At 58.9% G+C, this 25,717-nt stretch overlaps 1 protein-coding gene across 1 annotated transcript in view; it reads right to left on the reverse strand.

Moving 5' to 3' along the window:
• Positions 1-16,611: 16,611 nt before the first annotated feature.
• Positions 16,612-25,717, reverse strand: part of GRHL3 (grainyhead like transcription factor 3) — a 34,152-nt gene continuing 25,046 nt past the window's right edge. Inside the window, exons 11-16 of the mRNA XM_054170692.1 lie at positions 24,895-25,031; positions 23,987-24,021; positions 23,091-23,179; positions 22,561-22,646; positions 20,428-20,492; positions 16,612-16,801 (exon numbers count right to left, since the gene is read on the reverse strand). Of these exons, the coding sequence (XP_054026667.1) occupies positions 16,687-16,801; positions 20,428-20,492; positions 22,561-22,646; positions 23,091-23,179; positions 23,987-24,021; positions 24,895-25,031 (527 nt within the window). The 3' untranslated portion in view covers positions 16,612-16,686. The remainder of the gene's footprint in view (positions 16,802-20,427; positions 20,493-22,560; positions 22,647-23,090; positions 23,180-23,986; positions 24,022-24,894; positions 25,032-25,717) is intronic.

The following is a 25,717-nucleotide window of genomic DNA, read 5'->3' on the forward strand; positions in this document are numbered from 1 at the left end:
GCCGGCCGGGCCTGGCCCAGCCTATGGGCAGAGCCCGCCTGAGGCGCAGGGCTCGGAGGCGGCGGCAGGAAGGAGCCAGGTTGCGCCGCTCCTTGCGGGCGGGGCTGCGGCGGCAGCGCCCTGTGCGGGCCGGGCCCCTCCCGGAGCCCCGGTCCTGAGGACGGTTGGCTCCCCGGCCCAGGGCTCCAGGGACATCCGCGACTGCCACCCCACCTTCACCCGGCGGGGTCCATGTCCCGCAGTCTGCCCGGCCCGGGAGAAGCGGGGGACGAGCCGCCTCCGGGGCACGCCCCCGAGCCGCCAGCGCCGCCTTAAGACGCGAGCGGAGCGCGGCATCTCCGCGCCACCTTAAGCAGCCGCGGGTGGCTGTGAGCGCTCGCTTGTGATTGGGCGCCCGCCGGAAGGCCCCAAGTAACAGCCGCAGAGATTGGAGGAGAGCTCGGCCGTTGTCTCGGCAACCAGGTGGAAGCGATCCCTCGGACGCCGGTTCCGCCGAGGGCCGCAGCGTCCCGAGACTAACTAGCCGGTAGCGGCGGGGACAGAACGCTCCCGACCGCACCGCACTACCTCACCTGGGTGAGGAGGAAGAGTTGGGGCACCCCCGGTGCTGTACTGGCACGGCCAGCGTTCACTGCGCTACCTGGCGCTCCCGGCATGCTCCGCGCCGCCTCACCTGGGCGGTGACGTCACTTCCTGTACCGCGGCGCGGGGCCCTTCCTCAGGCGGCTTCCCCGCTGCGGGCCGCGGGTAGCAGGCAGCGTTTCGCAGGCAGCGCTTCCCTCCCGCCTGCCCTCCTCACCCCGCGAACCATCGCGGTGTACACAGGCAGCCTTTCCCTCCCGCCTGCCCTCCTCACCCCGCGAACCATCGCGCTGCACACAGGCAGCGTTTCCCTCCCGCCTGCCCTCCTCACCCCGCGAACCATCGCGCTGCACGCAGGCAGCGCTTCCCTCCCGCCTGCCCTCCTCACCCCGCGAACCATCGCGCTGCACACAGGCAGCGTTTCCCTCCCGCCTGCCCTCCTCACCCCGCGAACCATCGCGCTGCACACAGGCAGCGTTTCCCTCCCGCCTGCCCTCCTCACCCCGCGAACCATCGCGCTGCACACAGGCAGCGTTTCCCTCCCGCCTGCCCTCCTCACCCCGCGAACCATCGCGCTGCACACAGGCAGCGCTTCCCTCCCGCCTGCCCTCCTCACCCCGCGAACCATCGCGCTGCACACAGGCAGCGTTTCCCTCCGCCCGCTGCAGCCAGCGGGACGGCAGCGGTTCGCCGCCCGTTGCATCCCTATGGTAAAGCAACTCCGGCCCCTGTCCTTCCGCCGCGGGTTAGTAGCTGTGACTGGTGCGGCTTGGCAATAAACCAGTGGTGCTGCACGGAGCTGCTGGTGGGGGCGTGGGGGCTCCGGAGCACGGCTGCCTGCCTGTCCGCAGCTGCTCTCCAGAGATGCTCAGAAGCACGAGGGCCGTCAAGCAGAGCCAACCAAGCACAAGGGGCTTTAGAAGTGCCGTTAAGTCGTGCCCCTGCTGCTGTGTCTTTTGCAAGCCAGTCGAAAGTGTGCTGCCCTGTGGCACTGCCCCAACTCCTTGTCCTGCTCATCACATCTGTCCTTAGCACTTGCTCAGACTTCTTCACTAACCTTCCCTCAGAGCTCATCTGGAGCCCTGCCCTATCCTTGGCCACAGACACACTTAGGTTTTCATGGAACTTCTATTCACACTTTCCCTAAGGCAGCACTGTTGCCAGTGCAGCCACCCCTGCCCATCACAACAGGAGAGCTTGGTTAGATGAGGCAGCAGTGGCTTTGCTGTGATATCTCTGGGAGAGACTACAGTCTGAAACCCTGCAGTGGCTTCTGCCTCACTCTTAAAGCCAACATCACCAATAGTGCTTCAAAGTCTTCCCCCCCTCACCCCTTTCTTTGGGCATGAATTGCTGATTTCTTGGCTTGAATCCTGCACTCACATTAAATTTACCTTACAAATCCTGTTTAGAACGAATCCTGGCTTTGTATTTCCATCTCTCCTGCACCTCCATAGCCAGAATTCTGTTAGCATTGGCTGTTTTCCACTTCAAGATTTCATCCAGTCCTTACAAACACCACAGGGAAATAATCTCAAGGGGGGGGGGGGGGGGGGTGTAAAATGAAGGATTTAATTCTCCAAGCTATTTCATTACAACCATGTGAGGAACAAAAACGTTTGAAGTTGAGGTCTTTGTTTTGAGTTTATTTACTTACCTGGTTTTTTTTGCACCTCATGGTTGTGTTTTGCAAGGAGAAGAGCAACCAAGTTGAGATCAAAGTTGTTAAACCAACTCTGTAATCACCCCTGATAACAGGATGAGAGGGATGGTAATGCAGCATTATTGGTTCAGGCCTTGAAGTTACTCCACATACAGCATCCTCTGTTGCCCTCTCCTCCTCTCTCCCCCACCCAGCACTGGCTGGGATCCCACTTCCAATCAGCTGGAGCTCACCAGGACACATGCAGATGGGGGGGGTGAATATCCTGCACTTCTGTGCTTCAGGAGCAAACTGAAAGCAAGAGTGGAGTTAGCACTCCTGTGGTGTCAGCACAAGGTGCCCCCTCCTGCCCTGTGCCATTCTTCCCCCTGATCCTTCCTGGACTTGGAGCTGCTGCAGGCAGTGGAACATCTCCCTGCAAGGCCAGGCTGGGAGCTGGAGCTTGGAGCAGAGCAGCCTGAGGGCTGCCCTCATTGCTGGGGATGAAGATGTGCAGGGCTGGAGCCAGGCTCTGCTCAGGGATGGCCAAGGACAGCACAAGGGGCACTGGGGGCCAGCTGGAGCAGAGGAGGTGCCAGGGGAATAGGAGGGAAAACTTTGTTCCTGTGAGGGTGACAGAGCCCTGGAGCCGGCTGCCCAGAGAGGCTGTGGAGTCTCCTGCTCTGGTGACATTCAAGACCCTTCTGGACGTGTTCCTGTGTGCCCTGCCCTGTGTGCCCCTGCACTGGCAGGGGGTTTGGACCGGATGATGCTTCCAGAGGTCCCCTCCGAGCCCAAACGCTCTGCGACTGCGTGAGCGGCGCCGGCACAGCCTCGGAGCGGCCGGCAGAGGGAAGCAGAAGGATGTCTCAAACCCTTCTGCTTTCCCAGCCCGCACTCCGCCGCCCTCCTCCTCAACTCCAGCCAGCGCTCGCAGGTGCCAAAGGGCCTCTTGGGCTTTCTGGATCCAGCTTTCAAGCCACTTCCTCTGCCGGTGGAGAGAGGGTGCCCATGGCCCCTGCTGACAGCCTCCTGCTGTCTGGTGGCTAAGTGGCAACCTCAGAACTCTGAAAATGAAATAGATTAAGAATTTCTGAGTGCTGGGTATGGAAAAGAGGTAAATCAAGGAAGTGTTTGGCATCTTCCCCTCTTTCTTCTTCTGCCTTTGGCATCTTCTCCTCCCTTTGATCTCTTCCTCCTTGCTTGTCTCTCCCATCTCAGTGGTATCGGGGCTGTATTATCTCCGGATTGAATAACAGCAATCAAGGACCTAAAGGACAAAAGATGAGGGAAAACGATCAAGGTAGAGAAGTTGCTTAAATAGCCTTGAGTAGGCGCCATCAGTCTGTCTGGTCAGCTTCCAGCAGTTCCAGATGACCTGAGACTAAGTTCTGACTACAAGAGAAGAGGCAGAGTCTGGAGGCAGCTTCACAAAGCGCTCCCTTCCCTCTGAGAATTTCCTGCTGGAAGGGCAGAGCAGGCAGGAAGCCAAACCACAAACTACACAAGGGCTTGGCTGCTGCTTTCTTCAGCTTGATCCGCGGAGAAGAGCTAACCGCGGTGGGGAGGGGAGGGGAGCATCAGGTCCATTAACAGCAGAGCGTTTGAGGGGCAGCTGACTTCGCTGCCTCCACCAACAGCACTTCACGGAGTCCTCTTCACGGCAGCACATTCCTGCAGCAGCTTAGTCAGGGCTAAATGCCAGCGCCTGGAGTTCAGATCCTTGTAATTTAGAGCTTATTTTCCACTCACTGCCTGACCTAGAACTCCCAGGAGGGTTTGACCCACTTGGGTAACTCTGCCAGTGTGCCACTGCCCTCACACATCCCAGCAGCACCAGAGCACTGGGCTTGGCAGGGTGCTCCTGGAGGGGCTCAGCTGGCAGCTCAGCGCCGCTGCCTGCTACCTGAACAGGACTCGGAGGGCACAGAGGGCAGCGGCCACTGGGGCAGGAGGAACATTCCCAAGGGCATGGAGATGTCTGATCTCCAATTCCATCCAAGCAGGCCGAGGTGGTGATGGGCATGGCAAGCCCAGAGCTGGATGGGAGAAGGGCTCTGGAGCTCCTTCCCTGGCACGTGCTGCCCTGGAAGGTGCCAATGAAGAACCTGCTGCCAGGGCAGCAACTCCCCCTGGCAGGGCAGGGCTGGGCATGGGACTGCAGCCAAGCCTGGGCAGCAGCAGGGACTGGAGCTTGCAGATGCAGTTTTTTATCAGCTGCTTTGCCAAGCTGCTGCAAGGTTAATAGGCAGCTCTGGACCAATCTTGCTTCCCTCAGCACAGCCCTCTTGGTCCGTGGGGAGCAGGGTGGAGAACCTCAAGCACGTGGCAAGGCTTCCACCAGGCAGGGCCACATGGAGGTGCAGGCAGAAGACCAGGGCTGTGCTGTGTCTCTTCTGCCCTAGTGCTGGGGGGGTTGATACAAACCATCTGCTCCAGGATCCCTGCCTGCTCTCTGTGGGCAACCACATCTTCAGGCATCTCCTTCTCTGGGTTTGGCTTCCTAGGTGGATCCCACAGGGGTTGGAGCTTCCTAAGGCAGAGCAGCTCTGCTGAAATCCACAGAGTTGCATCAGGCACCTCAGCTTCTGGCTTGTCCTGAATCATTGTCCTACAAATGAAAACACAGGGAGAGCATCATCTGTGACTCTAACTCAGGTGGCTTCTGTTTTGTGAGAAGGAGCAAATCCCCCAGGATTCTGTGTGCAGGTAAGGAGAGGCTGAGAGCTGGGGTCTGATCCCCTTGCACTGCCCTCCCCCTGTCCATGGCACACAGCTGGGGGTTGTTATCTTCAGCCCAGCAGCAGCACTGCACTTGTCCATGCATGCAGCAAGAAACAGCTCAGCTGCAGTGTGAGAACAGACTGCTGAGGGGATCTGCCCATGAGCTCACCCTGCCTCAGCATCTCCTCCTCCAGCAGCCAGCACTGCCTGCCCACTGCCACCTATCCTTCCCTTTACCTTTGCAAGGCCAGGCTGAGCAGGAGCCTTCCTTCCTCTCCCTGCCAGTGAGGAGGAGCAAGCCCAAGGCTGCTGCTCTGCAGCCATCAGCACAGCTCCTGTCTGCCTGGTGGGTTTGAGCCAACCAAAGGCTCATCCCATGCAGGTTTCCTCTTCCTTACTTTGAACCTGGTATCTTCCCTGCTCCTTCTTGAGCCTGCAAAACCTTCCTGCAGCCTCATGGCTTTGCATGAGCAGAATAATGCCCAAACTCATTGGGGGTTTGCACTACTCTCAACTGCACAGAGCCTTGCTCTTCCATCCAGCCTATTTCCCCTCACTCTTATGCCAGTGCTGGGTTTTTTGGGGTGGGAGGGAGTCTGATCATTGTCAGAATCCAGCTCTGAAATCATCAGAAGAGGAACTGAGCTGCTCCCAGGCACTCCTTTCCCAATGGGAAATGGCAGACAGGACAGCTCCTGAAGCTCCCATGGTGGTAGAAGGCTCTTGAAGGTCAGGAGCTGCAGCTCTTCCCATCCTACCCACTGGAACAATTCCACATTTATGTTCCTACAAAGCAATTTCTTCCCTCTCCTATGGTCCCAGACCTCCTAAGTCCCACTGCTTGTTTTTCCCTTTCCTCAGTGGAATTGGCAGGAGCAGGGAACACCACCAAGGCCATGCAGCACTTCCTGGGACCACATCTGCAAAGCTGGAGGCATCAGGGACAACACAGGCAGGATTCATTTGCCTCTATAAATAGAATCCCACCCAGTCCTCTCTGTGAGAAGCTCAGGGAGAGAAGAGAGAGAGCTGGGGAAGGTGTGGTGGCTGCAAATCATGCAGCCTGCCCACATGCTGAATTAATTCTCTCCAGCTCAGATGTTACCAGGTGAGAGCTGAGATCTGCTCTGGCTCCCAGTCCCTACAACTCACTCTGTAGACAGGGAGAGGAAATTTAATCTTCCTCCTACTCAGAAATCTTCACTTTTCCATGCAACAGGAGACCTGCATTAAAAGATTAGAGGTCTGAAACAATGAAGGCATCAACCTGAGTGCACAATTCCTGCTGAGGCATGAAATTCAGGGGGCACACGAGAGGGCTGCGTGGGGAAGTGAGACAGGAGCTGCAGGAATCCCACCAGGGGCTGCTGGGCCCCCTCCAGCTGCAGTGTGCTGCTCAGCTCTGGCCTCCCTTACCAAAGGCTGTGGCAGAAACAGACTCAGGGTAGAAAGGGGATTCACAGATCCATGGAATGGGTTGGGCTGGAAGGGTCCTTGAAGATCATCCAGTTCCAGCCCTCTGCCATGGGCAGGGACACCTCCTGCTGGAGCTCAAGGCTTCACCCAGCCTGGCCTTGGGCACCCCAGGGAGGGGACATCCAGGACCCCCCTGGGCAACCTGTGCCAGTGTCTCCCCACCCTCACTGGCAGGAATTTCTTCCTCATCTCCAGTCTCAATCTGTCCTCCTCAAGCTTCAATCCCTTCCCTCTCATCCTCTCACTCCCAGCCCTTCTCAAAAGTCCCTCCCCAGCTCTCCTGTAGCCTCTTCAGGTTCTGGAAGGCTGCTCTGAGGTCCCCCTGGAGCCTTCCCTTCTCCAGGCTGCACAGCCCCAACTCTCCCAGCCTGTGCCCATAAGAGAGGTTCTCCATCCTCTGACCATCCTCATGGCCTCCCCTGGACTGCTCCAGAGGATCATTAGAGTCTCAGTAAAGACAGAGAACACTGAAGATATTTACTTCAGAGCAGGCAAATGAGAAGCTTCTCCTCATGCTGAGGTGGAGCCTCCTGTGTTCCAGCTTGTGCCTCCCCAACAGCAAGGGAGGAAGCACTTCCCTGCCCCTGGGATGGCAGCAACCTCTCTCCTTGCTTCATCCCTGGCTCTGCTACAGAAGGACCCCACAGCACCCCAGGACTTTTCCCCCCAGGAATCCCTCCTGCCTTGGCTGCTTACAGAGAGCTGCTGCCAAGCAGCTCAGGGCAGGTGACTGCTCCACCTCCACCAGGCAGTGGCTTTTGAGGCTCAGCCTCAGAGCTGGGAATCAGGTCTGAGTACCTCCACCTGCTGTAGCTGGCTGTGCCCTTCCACTTGCTGTGGAGCTCTGCCAGCTTCTATCAGCTGAGGACTTAGCCTTCAGGTTCAGTTCCTCAACCTCCTGCTGATTCACCCTTGTGTAAGGCACTTAACTGTTCTGCACCTGATGCTCCCCACCCACACCACCCTGACCAGGCTCCACTGGGGCTCTGTGAGCTTCACTCCACAGGAATCCAGGACCTTTGGAGATGTGGAAGATGCTCAACAGGGCACAAAGTGTCATTAGCAGTCACCAGGTACTCTGTAATAACATACACAGTGCTGAGGACCTCTCTGGCCCCTCAGTGGTGTCTTGCTGCAGCTGTGGTGCCTCTGGGAGTGCTTTGGTGTTCTTTAGAGGGAGGTTGTTGTCTCCTCCTGCCCAGCACATCTGCACTGCAGCCCTTCCTCTGCCAGCTGCCCCCCAGCTTCATGCAGGGTACTTCCACTGCATGGTGAGGCACAGCAGGTTGGCACATCATGGATCTGCTGGAGGAGGAGGCCACAGAGAGCATCAGAGGGCTGGAGCCCCTCTGCTGTGAGGACAGGCTGAGTTGGGTCTGCTGAACTCAGTGACCTTAGAGGTCTCTTCCAGCTGAAGCAATCCTGTGACACTCTGTTCAGCCTGGAGAAGAGAAGGCTCCAGGGGGACCTCCTAGTGGCCTTCCAGTGCTGGAGAGTTGAGGAGGGACCTTTGACAAGGGCCTGTGGTGACAGGACAAGGGTTTAGATCTGAGCAGGGTAGGTTTAGGTTGGACATTAGGTAGAAGCTCTTTGCTGTGAGGGTGGTGAGACACTGGAACAGGCTGCTCAGGGAAGCTGTGGATGCCTCATCCCTGAAAGGACCAAGCTGGGCTGGTGGGAGGTGTCCCTGCCCATGGCAGGGGGTTGGAGCTGGATGAGCTTTAGGGTTCCTTCCAACTCCAACCATTCCATGATTCCATGCCCAGAGCCTCTGACAGCCTGGCCTTGGCCCTCCAGGACAACCACAGTGAGTAAGCTTCCTGAGGCAGCGCTCGGCTGAGCCACCCCAGCTGCCTGCCTGCACCTTCCCCAAGCAACCTTCTGCTCCTGGCAGCCAGCAGAGGAGTCTCAAACAAGCTCTTAGCTCACAGCTTGGCTGTGCAAGGAGGGCTCTGCTGGACGTGGGGCAAGGCTCTCTGCTCACACAACCTCTGTGCTAAGCCTGAACTTTCCTTCTGGTGACTCACTCCAGCTCCACACCTGCCCCAGCATGTTCTGCACTTGATTAAATTAGTATTGCAGGCCCTAATTATTTTTTCCTCTCTCTCTATCATGCCATAATGGCTTTGCATCCCTATTATTTTGGCCAGGGTAAGAATTTGCTGCTGGGAACAGCCTCCCTGGATTCATCACTGACTCATGATTTACTGGAGCAGATAATATCTAACCTACAAGGAGCAGAACAGGAAACTATCTATTTGAAAGATGGCAGCAGCTGATAATTTATGGCTACAGACAGAGGAGCCATCTGAGAGGGAGGTGGTGGACAGGTCCTGCAGTCTGTACCTGGTCACTGCTCTCAGGGGGGGAAATAGAAGGAGAAGAATAAGTAAAAGAACTTTTGGCTAATAAGTGCAGAGCTGTGGGAGGCCAGAGGAGGCCACAAGGATGAGCCAAGGGCTGGAGCAGCTCTGCTGTGAGCACAGGCTGAGGGAGCTGGGGCTGTGCAGCATGGAGAGGGGAAGGCTCCAGGGGGACCTCAGAGCTGCCTGCCAGGACCTGAAGGGATCCTGCAGGAAGGCTGCAGAGAGACTTCTCCTGAGGGTGTCTAGAGACAGGCCAAGGGGGAAGGGTTTGGAGCTGAGGCAGAGCAGGGTCAGCCTGGAGCTGAGGAAGAAGTTCTGCAGCAGGAGGGTGGTGAGGCTCTGGCACAGGCTGCCCAGGGAGGCTGTGGATGCCTCCTGCCTGGGGATGTTCAAGGCCAGGCTGGATGAGGCTTTGAGCAGCTGAGTGTAGCTAAGAGGTGTCCCTGGGCATGGTGGGGAGGTTGGAGCAGATGAGCTCTGAGCTCCCTTCCAGCCTGAGCCATTCTGGGATGGTCAAAGGCATCAGCCCACCCTGGAGCCCAGCAGTGACAGCCCCAGGGACATCTCCCTTACTCCATAGCACTCTCCAGGGGCTGCCAGGCAGATCTGGCAGCACCACCTCCAGCTGTGTGCTGGGTTGGTGACTTGAGCCAAACCAGGCACTTGGAGCTGATGGTGGAGAAGTCTGGAGAGGGCAGCTGAAGACACACAGCCAGAAGCTGAACACACAGAGCCACATCTGCCAGAGCTTCAGGCTCTCAGCCTCTGTGTAAACACAACCCCTAGATGCTGAGCAGTGCCAGAGAGCTCTGCCTGCAGCTGGGGAACCCTCCCAGGGGTGAGCCCTGCTAGAGCCACTCACGCTGGAGACTGCTGCCCTTGAACTGCAGCCTTGCCTTTGCTGCTCACTCCCCACAGGTGAAGGCAATTCCAAGGCATTCATCAGCCCTTTTGCTGCTGCTCCTAGACCAGACCTCTGTGGATTTCTGCAAGCCAAGCACCAGCACTTCTGGCCAGGCAGAGCTTGTGCCCAAAGCCACAAGAGGATTAGGTTTGGAAATTGCCTTCCCCGCGTACGTGAGCCTGGAGCTGGGGGAAAGATGCTGCTGGATGGTTCTGGTTCTGCTCCTGCAGGGTGCAGAGCAGCACCACACACAGGTGCAGATCCCTCTGAGCTTCTTAAGGCATTTCTGATCTACCCAGGTGGCAGGATGCTAGGGGAATGGCCCTTCTGAGAGCCCTGGGTAGGTCTCTCTGAACTCTGCTGAGATGACCTTCCAGAAACCATGCTGCCAGTCCCAGCAGCTGTCAGGAGTCACTGGAACCCCCCCACAACTGGGGGCCAATGCCAGAGGCTTCAGGAGAAGCCACTTGAGTGCATAATGCACCAAGCTCCACAGTCCTCTGGCTACAGAAGCCTACTCCTGGCCCTTCCCCAGGCGAGGTTTGGGAGGGCACATCTCAGTCTTACAAAGGATACCACCTGGGAGCTCTCCTCTCTGGGCCTTTCACACTGCTAAGATCTGCTTTGTTCCTCTGCTCAGGACAAGGTTTAGTGTTGCCTTATCAGTGTCCCTGGAAATGAGCTCTGCCCAGCCCAGCAGCTGTGATTTCCCCACAGCCCTGTCCCTCCGGTTCTCCTCCCTGCTCTTGCATTCACTGCCTGATGCCCTCTCCTTCCTGTGCCTCTCTCCTGCCTGTTGTTTACATCCCTTTCCTGTTTGTCTTGTGTGTCACTGCAACAGCAACAGTTCCCTCAGCAAGGTGTTTAGCACCCCAAGGGTTTAACACATTTTGCCTGGAAGAGGTCTTTAAGGTCGTTGAGTCCAAGCATTCCCTGCCTCTAGCAAGCCTGGGGTGCTGAGCCCTGGCCCTCAGCACCACAGCTCTGCCTCTTTCAAACACCTCTAGGGATGGGGATTCAGCCTTCTCCCCAGGCAGCCTGGGCCAGGCTTGGAGAACCCTTTCAGTCAAGAAGTTTCTTCTAGTGTCCAACCTAAACCTGCCCTGGTGCCACTCGAGGCCATTTCCTCTCATCCTCTCACTGGTTTCTTGGGAAGGAGGCTCCAGCCTCCTCTCAGGGAGCTGCAGAGAGCCAGAAGGTCTCCCTCAGCCTCCTCTTCTCCAGGCTGCACACCCCCAGCTCCCTCAGCTGCTGCTCCCCAGCCCTGTTCTCCAGACCCTTCCCCAGCTTCCTTGCCCTTCCCTGGACCTGCTCCAGCCTCTCAATGTCCTTCTTGGAGTGACGACTCCAAACCTGAGCCCAGTGCTCAAGATGTGGCCTCCCCAGTGCTGAGTGCAGAGGATAATCACTGCCCTGCTCCAAGTCCCAGACCTCCAACCTCAGCAGGATTTACTCCAGAGCCTGCAACCTGCCAGCCACAGAAACCTCCTGGGGAAGCAAAGCAAACTCCTTCCAGGGGAGTCCAGCCTGGAAGGCACAGCACTTGCATGGGACACAGGAAAGTGTCAGAGAGCAGAACGCTGCCCACAGCCTCCCCCTGCATCCCCTGGCCCAGTGGGGCCAAGTTACTGCCACAGGAACCGGCTCAGAGTGGAAGTGTCTCGGGGCAGTGCCTTGAGGGGGGAGTGTGGGCTGCTGCCAGCCCAGAGCAGTGGATCAGAGGTGCCCTTTATCAGCTGAGCTCTCAGACATTTGCAAACAGTAATTAAGCACTGCACCACCCTTGGGATGTGGGGGTAATGTCTTAGCCCCATGGGACAGAGCACTGCATGACCTGGAAAAGGAACCTCCAGATCCCAGCAGAGGCTCCAAGCTTCACCTTGGGTTTTGTTTGCATTGCCAGGGCCTAAACTCACCCCCAGAGTAGCACACTGGGCAGGAAGAGTCCAACCTGGGGAGCACTGGGCAGGAAGAGTCCAACCTGGGGGGCACTGGGCAGGAAGAGTCCAACCTGGGGAGCACTGGGCAGGAAGAGTCCAGTCTGGGGGGCACTGGGCAGCAATGGTGAAGGTTTGTGGCTGCACAGCATCTCAAAGGAAGCTGCTGGAGAACCCTCAGCCCCTGCCAGGGCTGGAAGGAGGCTTGGGAGAGTCTCAGGTGCTTCCTCCAAGGCAGAGCTGCCATTCCCTTGTCTCCCAATCCTGCCACTCATTCCAGAGAGATTAAAAAGGCATGAAAGGAAAACTGCCTTCCTCCTCCTCCCAAGCCCTCCCTGCCCCTTGCCCCCTCATGAGCAGACAAATGAATCTGCCCATCAGCAAATTGCTCAAGGAAATTTATTGTCCCCCTGCAGAGAGGTTACCTGGCCAGAGATTAGCATCAACAATAAATTCCTGACCATGGACAAGAAGGAGCCCATGAGAAAGCCCCTGGCTCTCCTTGCCCAACAGGTGTATCTTTACTACATCTCTCAGCAGCTGCCTCTTGTGACAGAGGTTTTGCAAAGGCAGTGGGAGGCTGTGGGCTGGCAGGGGAGCGATGCCAAGCGGTGTCTGATAAGGACAGAGGGCCAGAGGAAGGGGCAAATTAAAGCTGAGGAGGGCAGCTCACCAGGCTGTGTTATCAGGCAACACACAAACACTCCACACCCAGCTGCTGGGCTCGCAGCCTGCTCCCTCTCCTGCTCCAGTCAGTGGGAGAGGATGGGAGGAACTCCCAGCTGCAGTCATTTGGCTTCCCTGCCCTGGTTTCAGTGCTGCCTCGCTCTGGGGCAGCTGGGCAGCCAGGTCTCTGCCTAGGCTGCACCACTGGCCAGGGAGGGCTGAGCCCTTTCTGCCCCAGATCATTTCCCAGAGGTTTGTGCTTTGGAGGATAAAGCTTCCACCACTACCACCCCCCAAAGCACTTCACAGCTTCTGTTTCCAGACTTCAGCCCCCAGCAGCGTGGGACCAGTTCCTTCAATCTCCTTTGCTCCTGACAAGCAGCCCTGCTGCATTGTCTCTTCTGCAGCCATCCCTTGAGCCCTTGCAGGAGGCCAGAGAGGGTGAGGAGCTTCCCTGGAGCCGCCTCCCAGGGTTGTGAGGCACTCTGTCAGGACACCCCCGAGAGCTGCTGAGGCAGGGCAAGATCCCCAGCCAGCAGAAATCAGCCTGGTGAGGTGAAGGAGCTGAGCTAGGAGTTTGCTCCTGCTGAAGATCAGCCCCACAGGCACAGAACCATAGAACTGCTGAGGCTGGAGGAGACCTTTGAGATCACCAAGTCCAAGCCCTCACGCGGAGCTCACAATCCCACCCCTGCTGCTGAGCCACCACCACCCTCAGCACCACATCCAGGCAGCTTTTGAACCTCTCCAGCACCCAAGCCAGCGCCAGGGCCTCTCCAAACACAGCCTGTGGGTGTCCTGACAAAGCACAGGATGCTGCTCTTCCCCTCTGTAGGGATGGAGAACCTCCCCACACCCCGAGGTCCTCAGCTGCCTGCCTGATGATGCAAGGGGTGAATAAGCAGTGAATAAAGACACAGAAACTGGGTGTTCTTTGGAGAAGGGGAGAGCAGAGCCCTCCACCCAGGGCTGGAGATAGCAGAGCTCTTGCACAACTCAGTCACCTGCTGCTTTTTTTATGCACCTCTCTCACCTGAGTCACTCAGAGCACTTGGGAAGCCCTCTGCTGTGAGGCCAGGCTGGGAGAGTTGGGGTTGTTCAGCCTGGAGAAGAGAAGGCTCCAGGGAGACCTTAGAGCAGCCTTCCAGTACCTGAAGGGGCTGCAAGAAAACCAGAGAGGGACTTTTGGCAAGGGCTGGGAGTTGTAGGACAAGGGGGAATGGACTGAAGCTTGAAGGGAGATTGAGACTGGAGGTCAGGAAGAAATTCTTTGCAGTAAGGGTGAGGAGACCCTGGCACAGGTTGCCCTGGGAGGCTGTGGATGCCCCTTCCCTGGAGGTGTTCAAGGCCAGGCTGGATGAGGCTTTGAGCAACCTGGGCTGGTGGAGAGATGTCCTGCCCAAGGCAGGGGGCTGGAACTGGGTGAGCTTTAAGATCCCTTCCAACCCAACCCATTCCATGAATGCATGAAACAAATGTCAACCCCCCAGAGCCTGCTGGTGCCCAGACACCCTCCAGCACCCTCCCACCAGCTCCACTTGAGGAGCCAGGCTGACTTGAGCCTCTCTGGCTGGAGTCAGCAGGAAGCAGAGCAGCCCTGGCTGCAGGGAGGCTGCAGTCGGCTGCCGGCGGCAGCCCTCCGCCGAGCACCGGCAGCTTCATACTTTCACACGACCTTTGTTCTCGGGGAGGTGAAGCTCCTTCATCACTCCCATCGCAATCTTCAAACGGCGCTGGTGGGCTCTGGGCAAGGGCTCAAGGAATGTTCTCACATACTTGGGAGCTCCGCTTTGCGCAACGGCTGCGGCAGCTCCGCCTCTGCTGGGAGGGATGAGCGATACTGAGCCAGTCAGCAAAACAGCCTCCTGCCAGGGCTGCCTCTGCTCCTCTCCGGGCGTGAATCAGCCCTGCCCGCAGCGCCCACCGGCCCCTGAGCCCGGCCCCGGGCAAAACGGCCCCGGGCCTCTGCCTCCAGCCCCTGGACACAAGGAGCAGCCTGCGGACAGGACGCAAAGTCCTCCTCGGAGCCACCCGCGGCTCCCCCTGCTCTGCTCCTGTCACTTGTTGCTTGGGACTGAGGACACAGCACCCTTGGCCCCATCCAGAAGGGATGCACCAAGCCTGCCTGCAGCAACCCCCTCCTCTCCCCAGCAGTGCTGCCAAGCTGCTTTGGCATCTTCTCTTGCAGGGATTGTTCCTCACGTCCAACCTAAAGCTGCTCTGGTGCAGCTTCAGGCCATTTCCTCTCCTTTTATCACCTGAGACTAGAGGGAAGAGACCATTCCCCACCTGGCTCCAGCCTCCTTTCAGGAGGGAGCAATGAGGTCTCCCCTCAGCCTCCTTTCCTCCAGGCTGAGCACCCCCAGCTCCCTCAGCTGCTCCTCCCCAGCCCTGCCCAACTCTTCCCTATCTTCGTTGCCCTTCCCTAAGCCCTCTCCCAAACCCTCTCCCTTCCCCATGCCTTGGGTGCCTCTCTCCGATGCACAGGAGCAGCAGAGGATGAAGATGAGGGGGGAGAGGGGGAAGTCCTCACTCTTCCCTGGTCAGAGGATTAATCAGAGAGCAGAGGGCTCCCCTCGGCGCTGCTCTGCCTGCATGGGAAGCAGCTGCAGAGAGTTTCAGCGCCGGGCTGCAGGTTTGGTGGCTGCAGGATCGCAGGTGCGAGCAGCTGGAGCAGGCAGTGCAGCAGGGGGAGGCAGACGCTCGGCTGAGCCCCGGCACCTCCCGGCGCAGAGAGAGGCTGAGCTGCTTCCCCTGTGAGCAGAGGTGAAACTGGCACCGGCTGCCTGAGCGCTTCCCCAGCTTCATCTGACAGCATCCCCCCAGCAGTGGGATGTGCCTGGAGCTGCTCAGCAGCCTCCTCCTGCCCGCGGCGCCTCGGCAGCGGCTCTGCAGCAGCCAGCGCCGCAGCGGGAGGCAGAGCCCGGCGCTGGGGCTGCACAAACCTCTGCACCAGAAGGGCTCTCAGAGGCTGGGGCAGGCTGCCCCGGGCAGGGGCTGAATTCCCGTCCCTGGGGGGCGTTTAAAAGCCACCTAGACATGGTGCTCGAGGGCCTGGGGTAGGAGTGGCCCTGGCAGAGTTAGAGAATGGTTTGGCCTGATGGTGATGAAGGTCTTTTTCCAACCACAGTGGTGCTGTGGGATCACCTCCAGAGGTCCCTTCCAGTCCCTATCGTCCTGGGGGAGGCAGAGCCCAGCCCAGCGGCCGCAGGGAGGGCCGAGGGGGAGTCCAGGAGCTGGTCTGCAGCTGCAGGTGGAAGCAGGGGCTGCAGGGGAGCAGCAGTGCTGGCTCTGGGGGGGCACAGGGGCAGTGCTGGCTCTGGGGGGGCACAGGGGCAGTGCTGGCTCGGGGGGGGGGGGAGGTACATGGGCAGTACTGGTTCTGGGGGAGGCAGAAGGGCACTGCTGGCTTTGGGGGGGCACAGGGGCACTGCTGGCTCACCCCTTCCTGGGGAGGAAAAGAGAGTGTGGTGCAAAACCAGCCTGGAGTCCCTTCTGTGCCTTCAGGGTCACCTCCCTGCCCTGGCTCCTGCCTGGCTGCACCAAGCTCCAGAGCTGGGGGGGCTGGGGAGGGGGGCAGACAGTTGACTTTCCATCTTTGAGCCTTTATTACTATGGGATATCCACACCAACAAGACCAACGAGACCGTTACAAAAGGAGTCCACAGGGAAACGTGAGGCAGCCTGTGTCTGAAATGCTCTGTGTCACCAAACTGAGGCAGGTAGAAAACAATGCAAACCGTTTATCCAGGTGTATCAAATACAAAAGGGACATCAGAAATGTATCAACAGGGGCTGGGGGGAGGCCTGGGTGGTATTTACACTCGGGGGGGGTGGGCAGGAGCGGGGGGGCACGGGCAGCGTCCGGCCAGCAGCGAGCTGTGAAGTCCTCTCTGGGCAGAGAGAGAAGCTCAGGGCTGGGCTCAGCCCTGCTGGAAATGGTTTGAAGGTTCTGCATGACTGATGGCTTGGGAGAGAGCCAAAGCCTGAGGCTGGATCAGGCAAAGAGCCAAGCCAGGAGGTGCCCTGCCCCTGCCAGGGCTCTGCCCCTGCCGGGGCTCTGCCGGCCGCGCTGCCCCCGGCCGGGGCCAGGGCCAGGGCCAGGGCCAGGGCCAGGGGCCAGGGCCAGGGCCAGGCCAGACTCAAATAAAATAACATACAAAATAATAATAATAATAAACTCAGCAGAGGGAAGGTCCATGGTCCATGTTCACATCACTGACAGATCTTCCAAGCAGTCTCTGGCCTGGCACCCTGTGGCCAGGGGGGGCCCTGCCCAGGGCAGTGGATTCAAGTAAAGGCAACAAGTTGAGGCTCCAGGCTGAGTCCTGGGGGGGTCAAACTTGATGGCTTTGAGACAAGTCCTGCTAAGTGCTGCCTGTGGCTCCTTTATAGCTCCTTGAGGATGATCTGGAACTTGTCCTCTGCTTCCACCATGTCCAGGAGAAAGGCCATGTGGTTGCTGTAGTGCTGGATGATGTTGTTGTCCATGTTCACCAGGATCCTGCAGCAGGGGGAGAGAGGCTTGGGTCAGGTTCAGCACATCCAAAGGCTTTGCAGAGCTCAGCCTGGTCAGCAGAGCTCAGCACTCACAGAGTCACTGACTGCTGGAGGTCAGAAGGGACCTCTGGAGCTCACCCACTCCAACCCCCTGCTCCAGCAGGCCACCCACAGCAGCTTGCCCAGGGGCACAATGCCCAGGGGGGTGGGTTGGGGATCTCTGCAGAGAAGGAGACTCCACAACCTCACACCAAAGGTTTTCCTCACCCAGCTGGAGGGGCTCAGCCAGGGTAAAGGAGTTCCAGCCACAGAACACCACACAGGGCTCTCCTGCAGAGCCTTTGGCAACCCCACCCCGGACGTGCCTGGGCCCAGAGTCTGCTCTGCAGGCTAAACGAACCTGGACCCTGTGGGATGTGAATCCAGAGCAGAGCTGCTGCCTCCTTGCTCCCTGCCTGGGTGCTTGCAGGGCTGCATTGCTCTGAACAAGCTGAGACTGCTTTGGGAGTGGGACCACAGTGGTTTGGAGCAGGCTGTCTGCCTCCTCTCCAGGCCAACCTCCCATGCAGACGTGCTGCCTGGGAGCCCTTTCTGGGAGGAACCCCCAGGCACAGGCTGGGTGAATGCTGCCAGCTGTGCCAGCTGTGCCAGCTGGTGGCAGGATCCCACCTGTGCTCAGGGGCACATCTCCACAGCCCTGCTGCAAATCTAAACAGGAGGAGAAACTCCTTTGTTGTGAGGCTGCTGGAGGCCTGGAGCAGGCTGCCCAGAGAGGCTGTGGAGTCTCCTCTGGAGAGCTCCCAACCCCCCCTGGCCACTGTGCCCCTGAGCTGTGGGAGCCCTGCAGGAGCAGGGGGTTGGACTGGGTGAGCTCCAGAGGTCCCTTCCAGCCCCTCCATGCTGTGACTCTAAATCACACAGCATCCTGACCTGGGACCGACTCCATGGAGACATGGGACAGAAGGAAACATCCCAAGAGCTGATTTGAACCCGAGGCTGTGGGGCTGACCCCGACCAGAGTGTGTCCCCCACCCCTATCCCCCTCCACTTTCTGTCCTGGAGGTCCCTGGGCAGCTCTGCATCCTGCCCCTGCAGCTCCCATAAATCAAGGAGGGAAATTTGTAACCGTTCAGAGGAAACAAAGAGAACAAATTATCTCTGGGTGCACAGAGCACATCCCCTCCAGCGGCCTGCTGGGGTCGTTAATGGGGCAGCAGCGTTAATTGAGCAACGCTGCACCAGCCAAGATGGCAAAGAAAAACCACCCCAAACCCCAAACCCCGTGAGACAAGGAAGAGAAAAGGGCTGAGAGCAACAAACACATCCAGCAGCTCTGCAAGACCTGACTTGGGGTCCCCCCGGGGGATGCCTCGCAGGCCACTGCTGGCTCCTGCCTGCAGCAGCCGCAGGCAGGCTTGGCACAGCCCTGGCACAGCCCTGGCACAGCCTGCCCCAGGTTCAGAGGGGAAGGAGGGAGCTCTGCCCCCGTGCCCACCCTGCTCTGCTGCCAGCTTCCTGCCAGTGCCTGGCACTGTGCTGCCTTTTGGCAGAGCACAGAGCGCTCCAGCAGGCACAGTTCACAGAACCACCAAATCCCAGCAGGGGGGAGGTGGGAAGGGACCTCTGGAGTTCATTCCAACCCCCCCTGCTCCAGCAGGGCACCCACAGCAGCTTGCCCAGGGGCACAACAGCCAGGGGAGGTTGGAAGCTCTCCAGAGAAGAAGACTCCACAACCTCTCTGGGCAGCCTGCTCCAGGGCTCTGCACCCTCACACCAAGAAGTTTCTCCTCCTGTTCAGATGCAGCCTCCTGGGCTCCAGTTTGTGCCCACTGCCCCTTGGCCTGTCCCTGGGCACCACCAGGAAGAGCCCAGCCCCAGCCTCTTGCCCCCCAGCCTTTAGCTCTTGCTGAGCATTGCTCAGATCCCCTCTGGGGCTGCTCCTCTCCAGGCTTCCACCCCAGGGCTCCTCAGAGATGATCCAGGCACACTCATGGCCTCTTGGACTCTGTCTCTCCTGGGGGATGAGCTTCCCACTGAGTGCAGGGAGAGGCTGAGCCTGGCACTGCCCAGGGATTCACTTCCCAGTGAATCAGAACCACCCCAGCAGCCTCTCTCCCCCCAGCACTGGACAGGAGCAGCACTGGGGCTACCTGGGGCATGTCCCCCAGCCCTGCATCCCAGAGGGTCTGGCCCCTGACAGCTGTCCCCAGAGAATACCCAAGGGTGGGTTGTGAGCAGAGCTGCTCTGATTGCCTCTGGCTGAGGGCAGGAAGCCAGAGCAGCCCAGAGCAGCCACCTGTGCCTCTCGCTTCCAGCTGACTTCTCAACCACAAAAGATTGAAGGCAGCATTGCTGAAGGGCCCTGAGCCCTCCCTTGTTTGTCCAGGCCAAACCTCACTGACTTTGTTATTGCCCTGGAGCCACCCTGGGGCTCATCTGAATGTCCTCCTGAGGAAGGTCCTCACCTGCTCTCCACCACTGAGCACCACCTCTTTGCACCAGGTGAAGAGCTGCAGCTGGCCAGAGAGGATGGCTCAGGGTGGAGCAGTGGGAGAGAATCCTTCCAAGGAAAAGTGAATCTGGGGGAGCAGGACCCAGAGCCTGAAGCTGGTGTCTGGCAGGCTGGGGAAGAGCTTGTGTGCCCCCTCCCTGCTTCAGCAGTGGCTGGTGGCTGCAGGCCCTCACTCAGGTCCAGCTGGGGGGCAGCTGATTGCTTTTCCAGGGTAATTTCCAGCCGTGGCCTTTTCTCCTCCTTGCTCCTCCTGCTCTGGGGAAGAGCTGCCAAGGGCAGCTGCCTGCTTGCCCTCCCAATCAGCATGAAACAACCTTCACAACTTATCAGATCAAGCCATGACCAAAACCCAAAGCAAAACAAAGCCTGAGCAGCCTCTCCCCTGCAGCTCTGCCATTTCCTGGTCCACCTTGCAGACTCATCAGTGCTTGGCTCCCTCCTGCCACGCAGATGCTCCCAGTCAGCTGGCCCAGGAACCCAAGCTGGCCTGGCCTGAGCTGTCTGATGACAGCCTGAGGACCTGGGGTGGCCACATCAGAAGCCACCACCACAGCTGACACACCTCAGCCTGGTTTCCCTGAAGCTGCAGTGATAAACTGCCCTCCCCTGTCCTCCACAGCTGCTCTGCTTCCAGATCAGACTCCAGGCACTCTGAAAAACCTTCTCCCGAGGCCAGCACTGCTGCTGGGTCACCTTGAGGAGAAAACCTCCGTTTCTGGGGCTGGGACCAGCCCTGAGCTCGGGAGCAGGTGGAAGAGCCGCCGCGGCTCTTGGTGAGCCGTTTAGGCACCGGCTCTGGGGAAGCAAACATCTCTGCCCCCTCCCCGATGCCAGCCAGATAAGTTCTCCATCACACAAAGGAACAGCCATTAAGCTTCCCCAAACAATTCCTCAATTCATCCAACTTCCTTTCCTGGGGACACTTTACACTCCAAACAACTCTGATACAAGGGAGCATTATCCATCCCCAAACCTTTAACCCCCACCCAGAGAGGGCTGAGGTTTACGCGCTGCAAACAGCTTTTTATTGGCTTGTTAAAAGGGACAAAGCCCAAAGCAGCATCTCTGCTGCAGCCGAGGGGAAGGGGCTCGGGCCGGCCGAGCAGAGGTCGGCTTACCCTCGTTTGCATTTCTTGTAGACCTTGTAAATGCTCTCCTCGGGGAGCCCGTACTTCTCCGAGATCTGCGGGAGGAAAGCAGAGCAGATGGGATGGCTGCGCTGGGAGCCGGGGAGAGCCCCGAGCCGGGGGGCAGCCGGCAGCGCAGAGCCCCGAGCCGGGGGGCAGCCGGCAGCGCAGAGCCCCGAGCCGGGGGGCAGCCGGCAGCGCAGAGCCCCGAGCCGGGGGGCAGCCGGCAGCGCAGGGCCCCGAGCCGGGGGGCAGCCGGCAGCGCAGGGCCCCGAGCCGGGGGGCAGCCGGCAGCGCAGGGCCCCGAGCCGGGGGGCAGCCGGCAGCGCAGGGCCCCGAGCCGGGGGGCAGCCGGCAGCGCAGGGCCCCGAGCCGGGGGGCAGCCGGCAGCGCAGGGCCCCTCCCCACCACCTCCCTCCCCTTCTGCTCCATCAAACACGAAGGGCCAAAGCCACGGTGCGAAGAGGACAGCCTGGACACGTCCGTGGCTGGCAGGGGGCTGCAGGCTGGCTTTGGGTCTCTTGCCAGGACATTAAGCCTAAGGAAGAGGATTCATTCCCTTCCCCTCGTCCCCGGGCTTGGTGCTTCAGGCAGCTGGGCACAAGCTGTGCTGAGCTCTCCCTTTGCTGGAGAGAAGCTACAGAAGGGGAGGAGAGCTCCTGGCTGGCTGCAGCTCCCTGAGAGGAGCCAGGTGGGGCTGGGCTCTTGCCCCAAGGAACAAGGGACAGGAGGAGAGGAAATGGCCTCAGGCTGCACCAGGGCAGGTTTAGGTTGGAGATGAGAAGAAACTTCTTGACTGAAAGGGCTCTCAGGGCCTGGGCAGGCTGCCCGGGGGGGTGGCTGAGTGCCCTTCCCTGGGGGGTTAAAAGCTGCAGAGATGTGGTGCTGAGGGCCATGGCTCAGCACCAGGCTTGGCAGGCAGAGAATGGTTGGGCTGGGAGAGCTTTAGAGACCCTTCCCAGCCAGGATGGTTCTCTGGTCCTGGTTTGTGACTCCATGGCTGTGTGACTGTGTGATTGATTGATTGACTCCATGGCTGTATGACTGATTCCATGGCAGTGTGATTGACTGAATCCATGGCTGTGTGATTGATTCCATGGCTGTGTGATTGATTGATTGATTGACTGCATGGCTGTGTGATTGACTGAATCCATGGCTGTGTGATTGATTCCATGGCTGTGTGATTGATTGATTGATTGACTGCATGGCTGTGTGGCTGACTGAATCCATGGCTGTGTGATTGATTCCATGGCTGTGTGATTGATTGAGTCCATGGGTGTGTGATTGACTCCATGGCAGTGTGATTGATTGATTGACTGCATGGCTGTGTGATTGATTCCATGGCTATGTGATTGATTGATTGACTGCATGGCTGTGTGATTGATTCCATGGCTATGTGATTGATTGATTGACTGACTGCATGGCTGTGTCTCTGGGGGTGCATCTGGCAGCAGCAGCTTTTGCTGACCTGCAGAGCATCCCTGCAGACCTCTCCTAGGCAAGCTCAGGAGCAGCCTGAGGATGACTGCAGCTCTGCAGCTTCCTCACAGGCATTTTCTGCAGAGGTTTTGGGCTCTCTGTGGGGCAGGGATGGGGCAGGGAGGAGATGGCAACGAATCCTCTGCTCTGGCATTTCCCAGACTCTCTGGTTTTAACAGTTTGTAAAACCAACAGAGCTTAAAAGTGCAGCCATAAAGGCAGCCCAGATCTGGGAGGTTTATTGTTTGCTCCCTTCCCAGCAGCCTCCAGAGAGAGGTGAGGTTATCAGAGCTGCTGCTGATAATCATCACAGAAATATGTCTGTGTGCTCCTCAAACACAGCTCAGGGGATTCCAGCACCAGCCCAGGGCCGGCTTCAGGTTGCACAGCTGCAGCCTTGAGAAGGGGAAGGCTGGCTCAGAGGGGCAGCCGTGGAGGTGCTGCCACAAAGAGGAGTTTGGCTTCGTGCTCTGAGCCCTGGGGTGTGCTCTGCCCTGCTGCAGCACCTCCCGGCCCGGCCAGCAGCTGCGGGCTGCTGCTGCTCGCAGTCTCCATTCCCGTTCTCAAGGGGAGAGCAGGCAGGAGCCAGGAGCAGCCTCACACCCAGCCTCCACCGCCCTGCTGCCTGTTCCTGCTGCCACTTACGGCTGTCCTGAGGCCCTGCAGGTCTGGGGTCTTCAGCATGAGGGCATCAAAGACTTCCTCCGACTCCCTCCGCACGTACAGCAGGACTGAAAGAGACAGAGCACAGCCCTGAGCCCGGGCTGCTCGCAGCACGTCCCCGGCGTGCTGCCACCTCCTGTCGCCGCGGGGTCCCTGAGGGCTCTGGCTTGGGAAGGACCTCTGAAGGTCATCCAGCCCAGGCCCCCCGCAGCCAGCAGGGACATCCAGGCCATCCCCATCCAGCCTGGCCTTGAATACCTCCAGCACCTCCCTGGGCAATCTCTGCCAGTGTTCCACCACCCTCAGGGTAAAGAACTGCTTCCAAATGCCCAACCTAAGTCTCCCCTGCTCTGCTTTCAAACCCTTGCCCCTTGTCCCTCATGCTACGAGCCCTTGGAAACAGTCCCTCCCCAGCTTCAGGTACTGGAAGGCTGCTCTAAGGGCTCCCTGGAGATCTAGGGGTCACTAAATGAGACTCCACCTTCCAGGAGAGTTCCCATCCCAGGGCTTACCTCTCTGAGGGTCCTCCTCCTTGGTTTGCTTTGGAGGTATCTGGTCAAAGTCATCTGTGAAGGAGGCACCGCTGCGCTTCAGGGGCAGCCTGAGCAGGAGGGATGCAACAGTCTCAAGGGGACAGAACAGCAGCAGCCAGCAAAACAACCCCAGCAGCTGAACCTCTGACTGGGCAACCAAGCACCACAGCATGGCCTGGCTTGGAGGGGATCTGGAAAACCATCTGGCTCCAGCCCCCAGCAGGCATCCAGCCACCAAAGCTCAGCTTAGTAAGGCCAGCAGCAGAGTCTGCCAGAGCTGCAGCTTCCTGCCTGGGGCTTGGAAGGGACCTCTGGAGGGTAGAGCAGGGCACCAGGAGCACATCCTGGTGGGTCTTGAAAGTCTCCAGAGAAGGAGACTCCACCACCCCTCTGGGCAGCCTGCTCCAGAGCCCCTCAGTGAGTGCAGGCTGTGGCTTTGGCATCACCCCAGAAGCAAAACCCTTCTGCACCTCCCTGTCTTTGTTTCTCTGCCTTGGGTGAATCCTGCTTCTCCCCTCTCTGCACACATCACAGCTGTGGCTGCAGCTTCATTCCAGTTTGTTTCCCAGCAGTGTCAGCCCCTCAGTGAGAGCTCTGTGTTCTCTCAAACGTTGTCTCAGGGCAGTCCTGGACCAGACCCACACTGCAGCAGCTCACAGAGAGGGAAGTGAAAGATCTCTGTGGCCATGCATGCCCTGAGGCCACTCTAGGCTGAAGTCCAACCCTGTTTTGACTCTGAAGGGCAGCAGGGAGACTCTGTGCTGTGTTGGTTTGCTCCTAGGGACACACTCTGCCTGTGGATGCCACCCAGCCACGCTGTGCATGGGGAGAGAGGGCAGCTGCTGGCTGGGAAATACAAAGTGCTGCATCCTTACCTGTTTGCAGAGCTGGGGACAGCAGGAGGAAGCACCTTGGGAGGGAAAGGAAAGACCTTTCAGCGTGCACAGCACCAAAGCTGGGGCAGGAGGCAGTGTGGGCACCTTGGGAACGTGGTTTCCCCTCCTCCCAAGTCCTTCCCTACTCAGTTAAACCCAAACTCCTGCCTGGGTCTTGTAGATGAAATGAAAGCTGACATAAAGCAGCTCTCTAACCCCTTCCAACCCCCAACATCCTGTGATCCAGCTTCTCCTCCTCTGCCCAGCAGAGAGCTGAACACAGACCCAGCTAGACCCAAAAGCAGGGCAGATCTCACAGGCTCCTTGGGATCGAGGTCCAGGCTTCCCAGGGAGCTCTCTGGCAGTGAAGCAGGTTCCTGTAGCCCCTGGTTTGGATGCTGAGGCATCAGTGCCAGCAGCCACTGCCAGAGGCTGCTGCAGGATTGGCACAAGTGGCTGTGCCCCCCTGAAGGAGCACTGCTGGGCTCTGAGGAGCATTGCCTCCAGCTTTCCTCAGGCTCAAGGGGAAAGAGAAGGGCAGAGGGCAAGTGAGGGAGGTCCCCACATGCAGGGAGTGCTGTGCTCAGTTTTCTATGGCTTGCTTCCTGTTGATATCTTTTTTTGTTCTGGCCACCACCCCCCAGGTGTCTGTGGAGGCTTCAGGTGAAGCCCCAGGGAGCTCTGGCTGGAAGGAGCCTGGGGAGGTTACCTTGCCCAGCACTGCTGAGCACTTTCTAGGCCACTCCTGGCAGCTGTGCCTGAAAGCTCAGCACAGTGCCTCAGAGCTGTGGTTTGGGGTTGGTTTCTTTTCTCCCCTGTCACAGGTCCCAGCTGGGGGACTGAGCAGCTTGGCCACGTGCTTGGTGAGAGCTGAGGGCACCAGGGAGGTTGGGCTGGAGGGGACTCACCTGTGCAGGACACCTCTGCAGGCTGGAGAAATGGACATTGGGGATGAACAGGACTGGCTGGGTTTCCAGGTCAGTCTCTGGCCTCAGGAAGGTGAGTTCATTCCCTCTGAAGCCAGAGAGCAAACAGCCTTTCAGACCTACAGATGGAGAGTCCAGTTCAGCTCAGCTCAGGTGGCACTGCGAGAGGCAGCTCAGGGGGGGAGCTCCTGCCCAAGGTCTGCAGCTCAGGGGGGGAGCTCCTGCCCAAGGTCTGCAGCTCAGGGGGGGAGCTCCTGCCCAAGGGCTCCCAGCAGAAGCATTAGAAAATAATCCAGACAGGACCCCCCAGAAGGTCTTCAGGGCTTGCCCACTGCTGCCTCCCTTTTAGGGAAGGCTTCCTGCCAAGCCTCCAAGATCCCAGAATGGCTCAGGCTGGAAGGGAGCTCAGAGCTCCTCTGCTCCAACCTCCCCACCATGCCCAGGGACACCTCTCAGCTACACTCAAGGGCTCATCCAACCTTGCCCTGAACACCCCCAGGTAGGAGGCAGCCACAGCCTCCCTGGGCAGCCTGTGCCAGAGCCTCACCACCCTCCTGCTGAAGAACTTCTTCCTCAGCTCCAGTCTGCCCCTGCTCTCCCTCAGCTCCAAACCCTTCCCCCTTGGCCCGGTTCAGACCCCCTCAGCGAAAGTCTCTCTGCAGCCTTCCTGCAGGATCCCTTCAGGCCCTGGCAGCAGCTCTGAGGTGCCCCTGGAGCCTTCTCCTCTGCAGGCTGCACACCCCCAGCTCCCTCAGCCTGTGCTCACAGCAGAGCTGCTCCAGCCCTTGGCTCATCCTTGTGGCCT

The sequence above is a fragment of the Dryobates pubescens genome, chromosome 20 (genome assembly GCF_014839835.1).
Source record: "Dryobates pubescens isolate bDryPub1 chromosome 20, bDryPub1.pri, whole genome shotgun sequence".
Taxonomy (NCBI): domain Eukaryota; kingdom Metazoa; phylum Chordata; class Aves; order Piciformes; family Picidae; genus Dryobates; species Dryobates pubescens.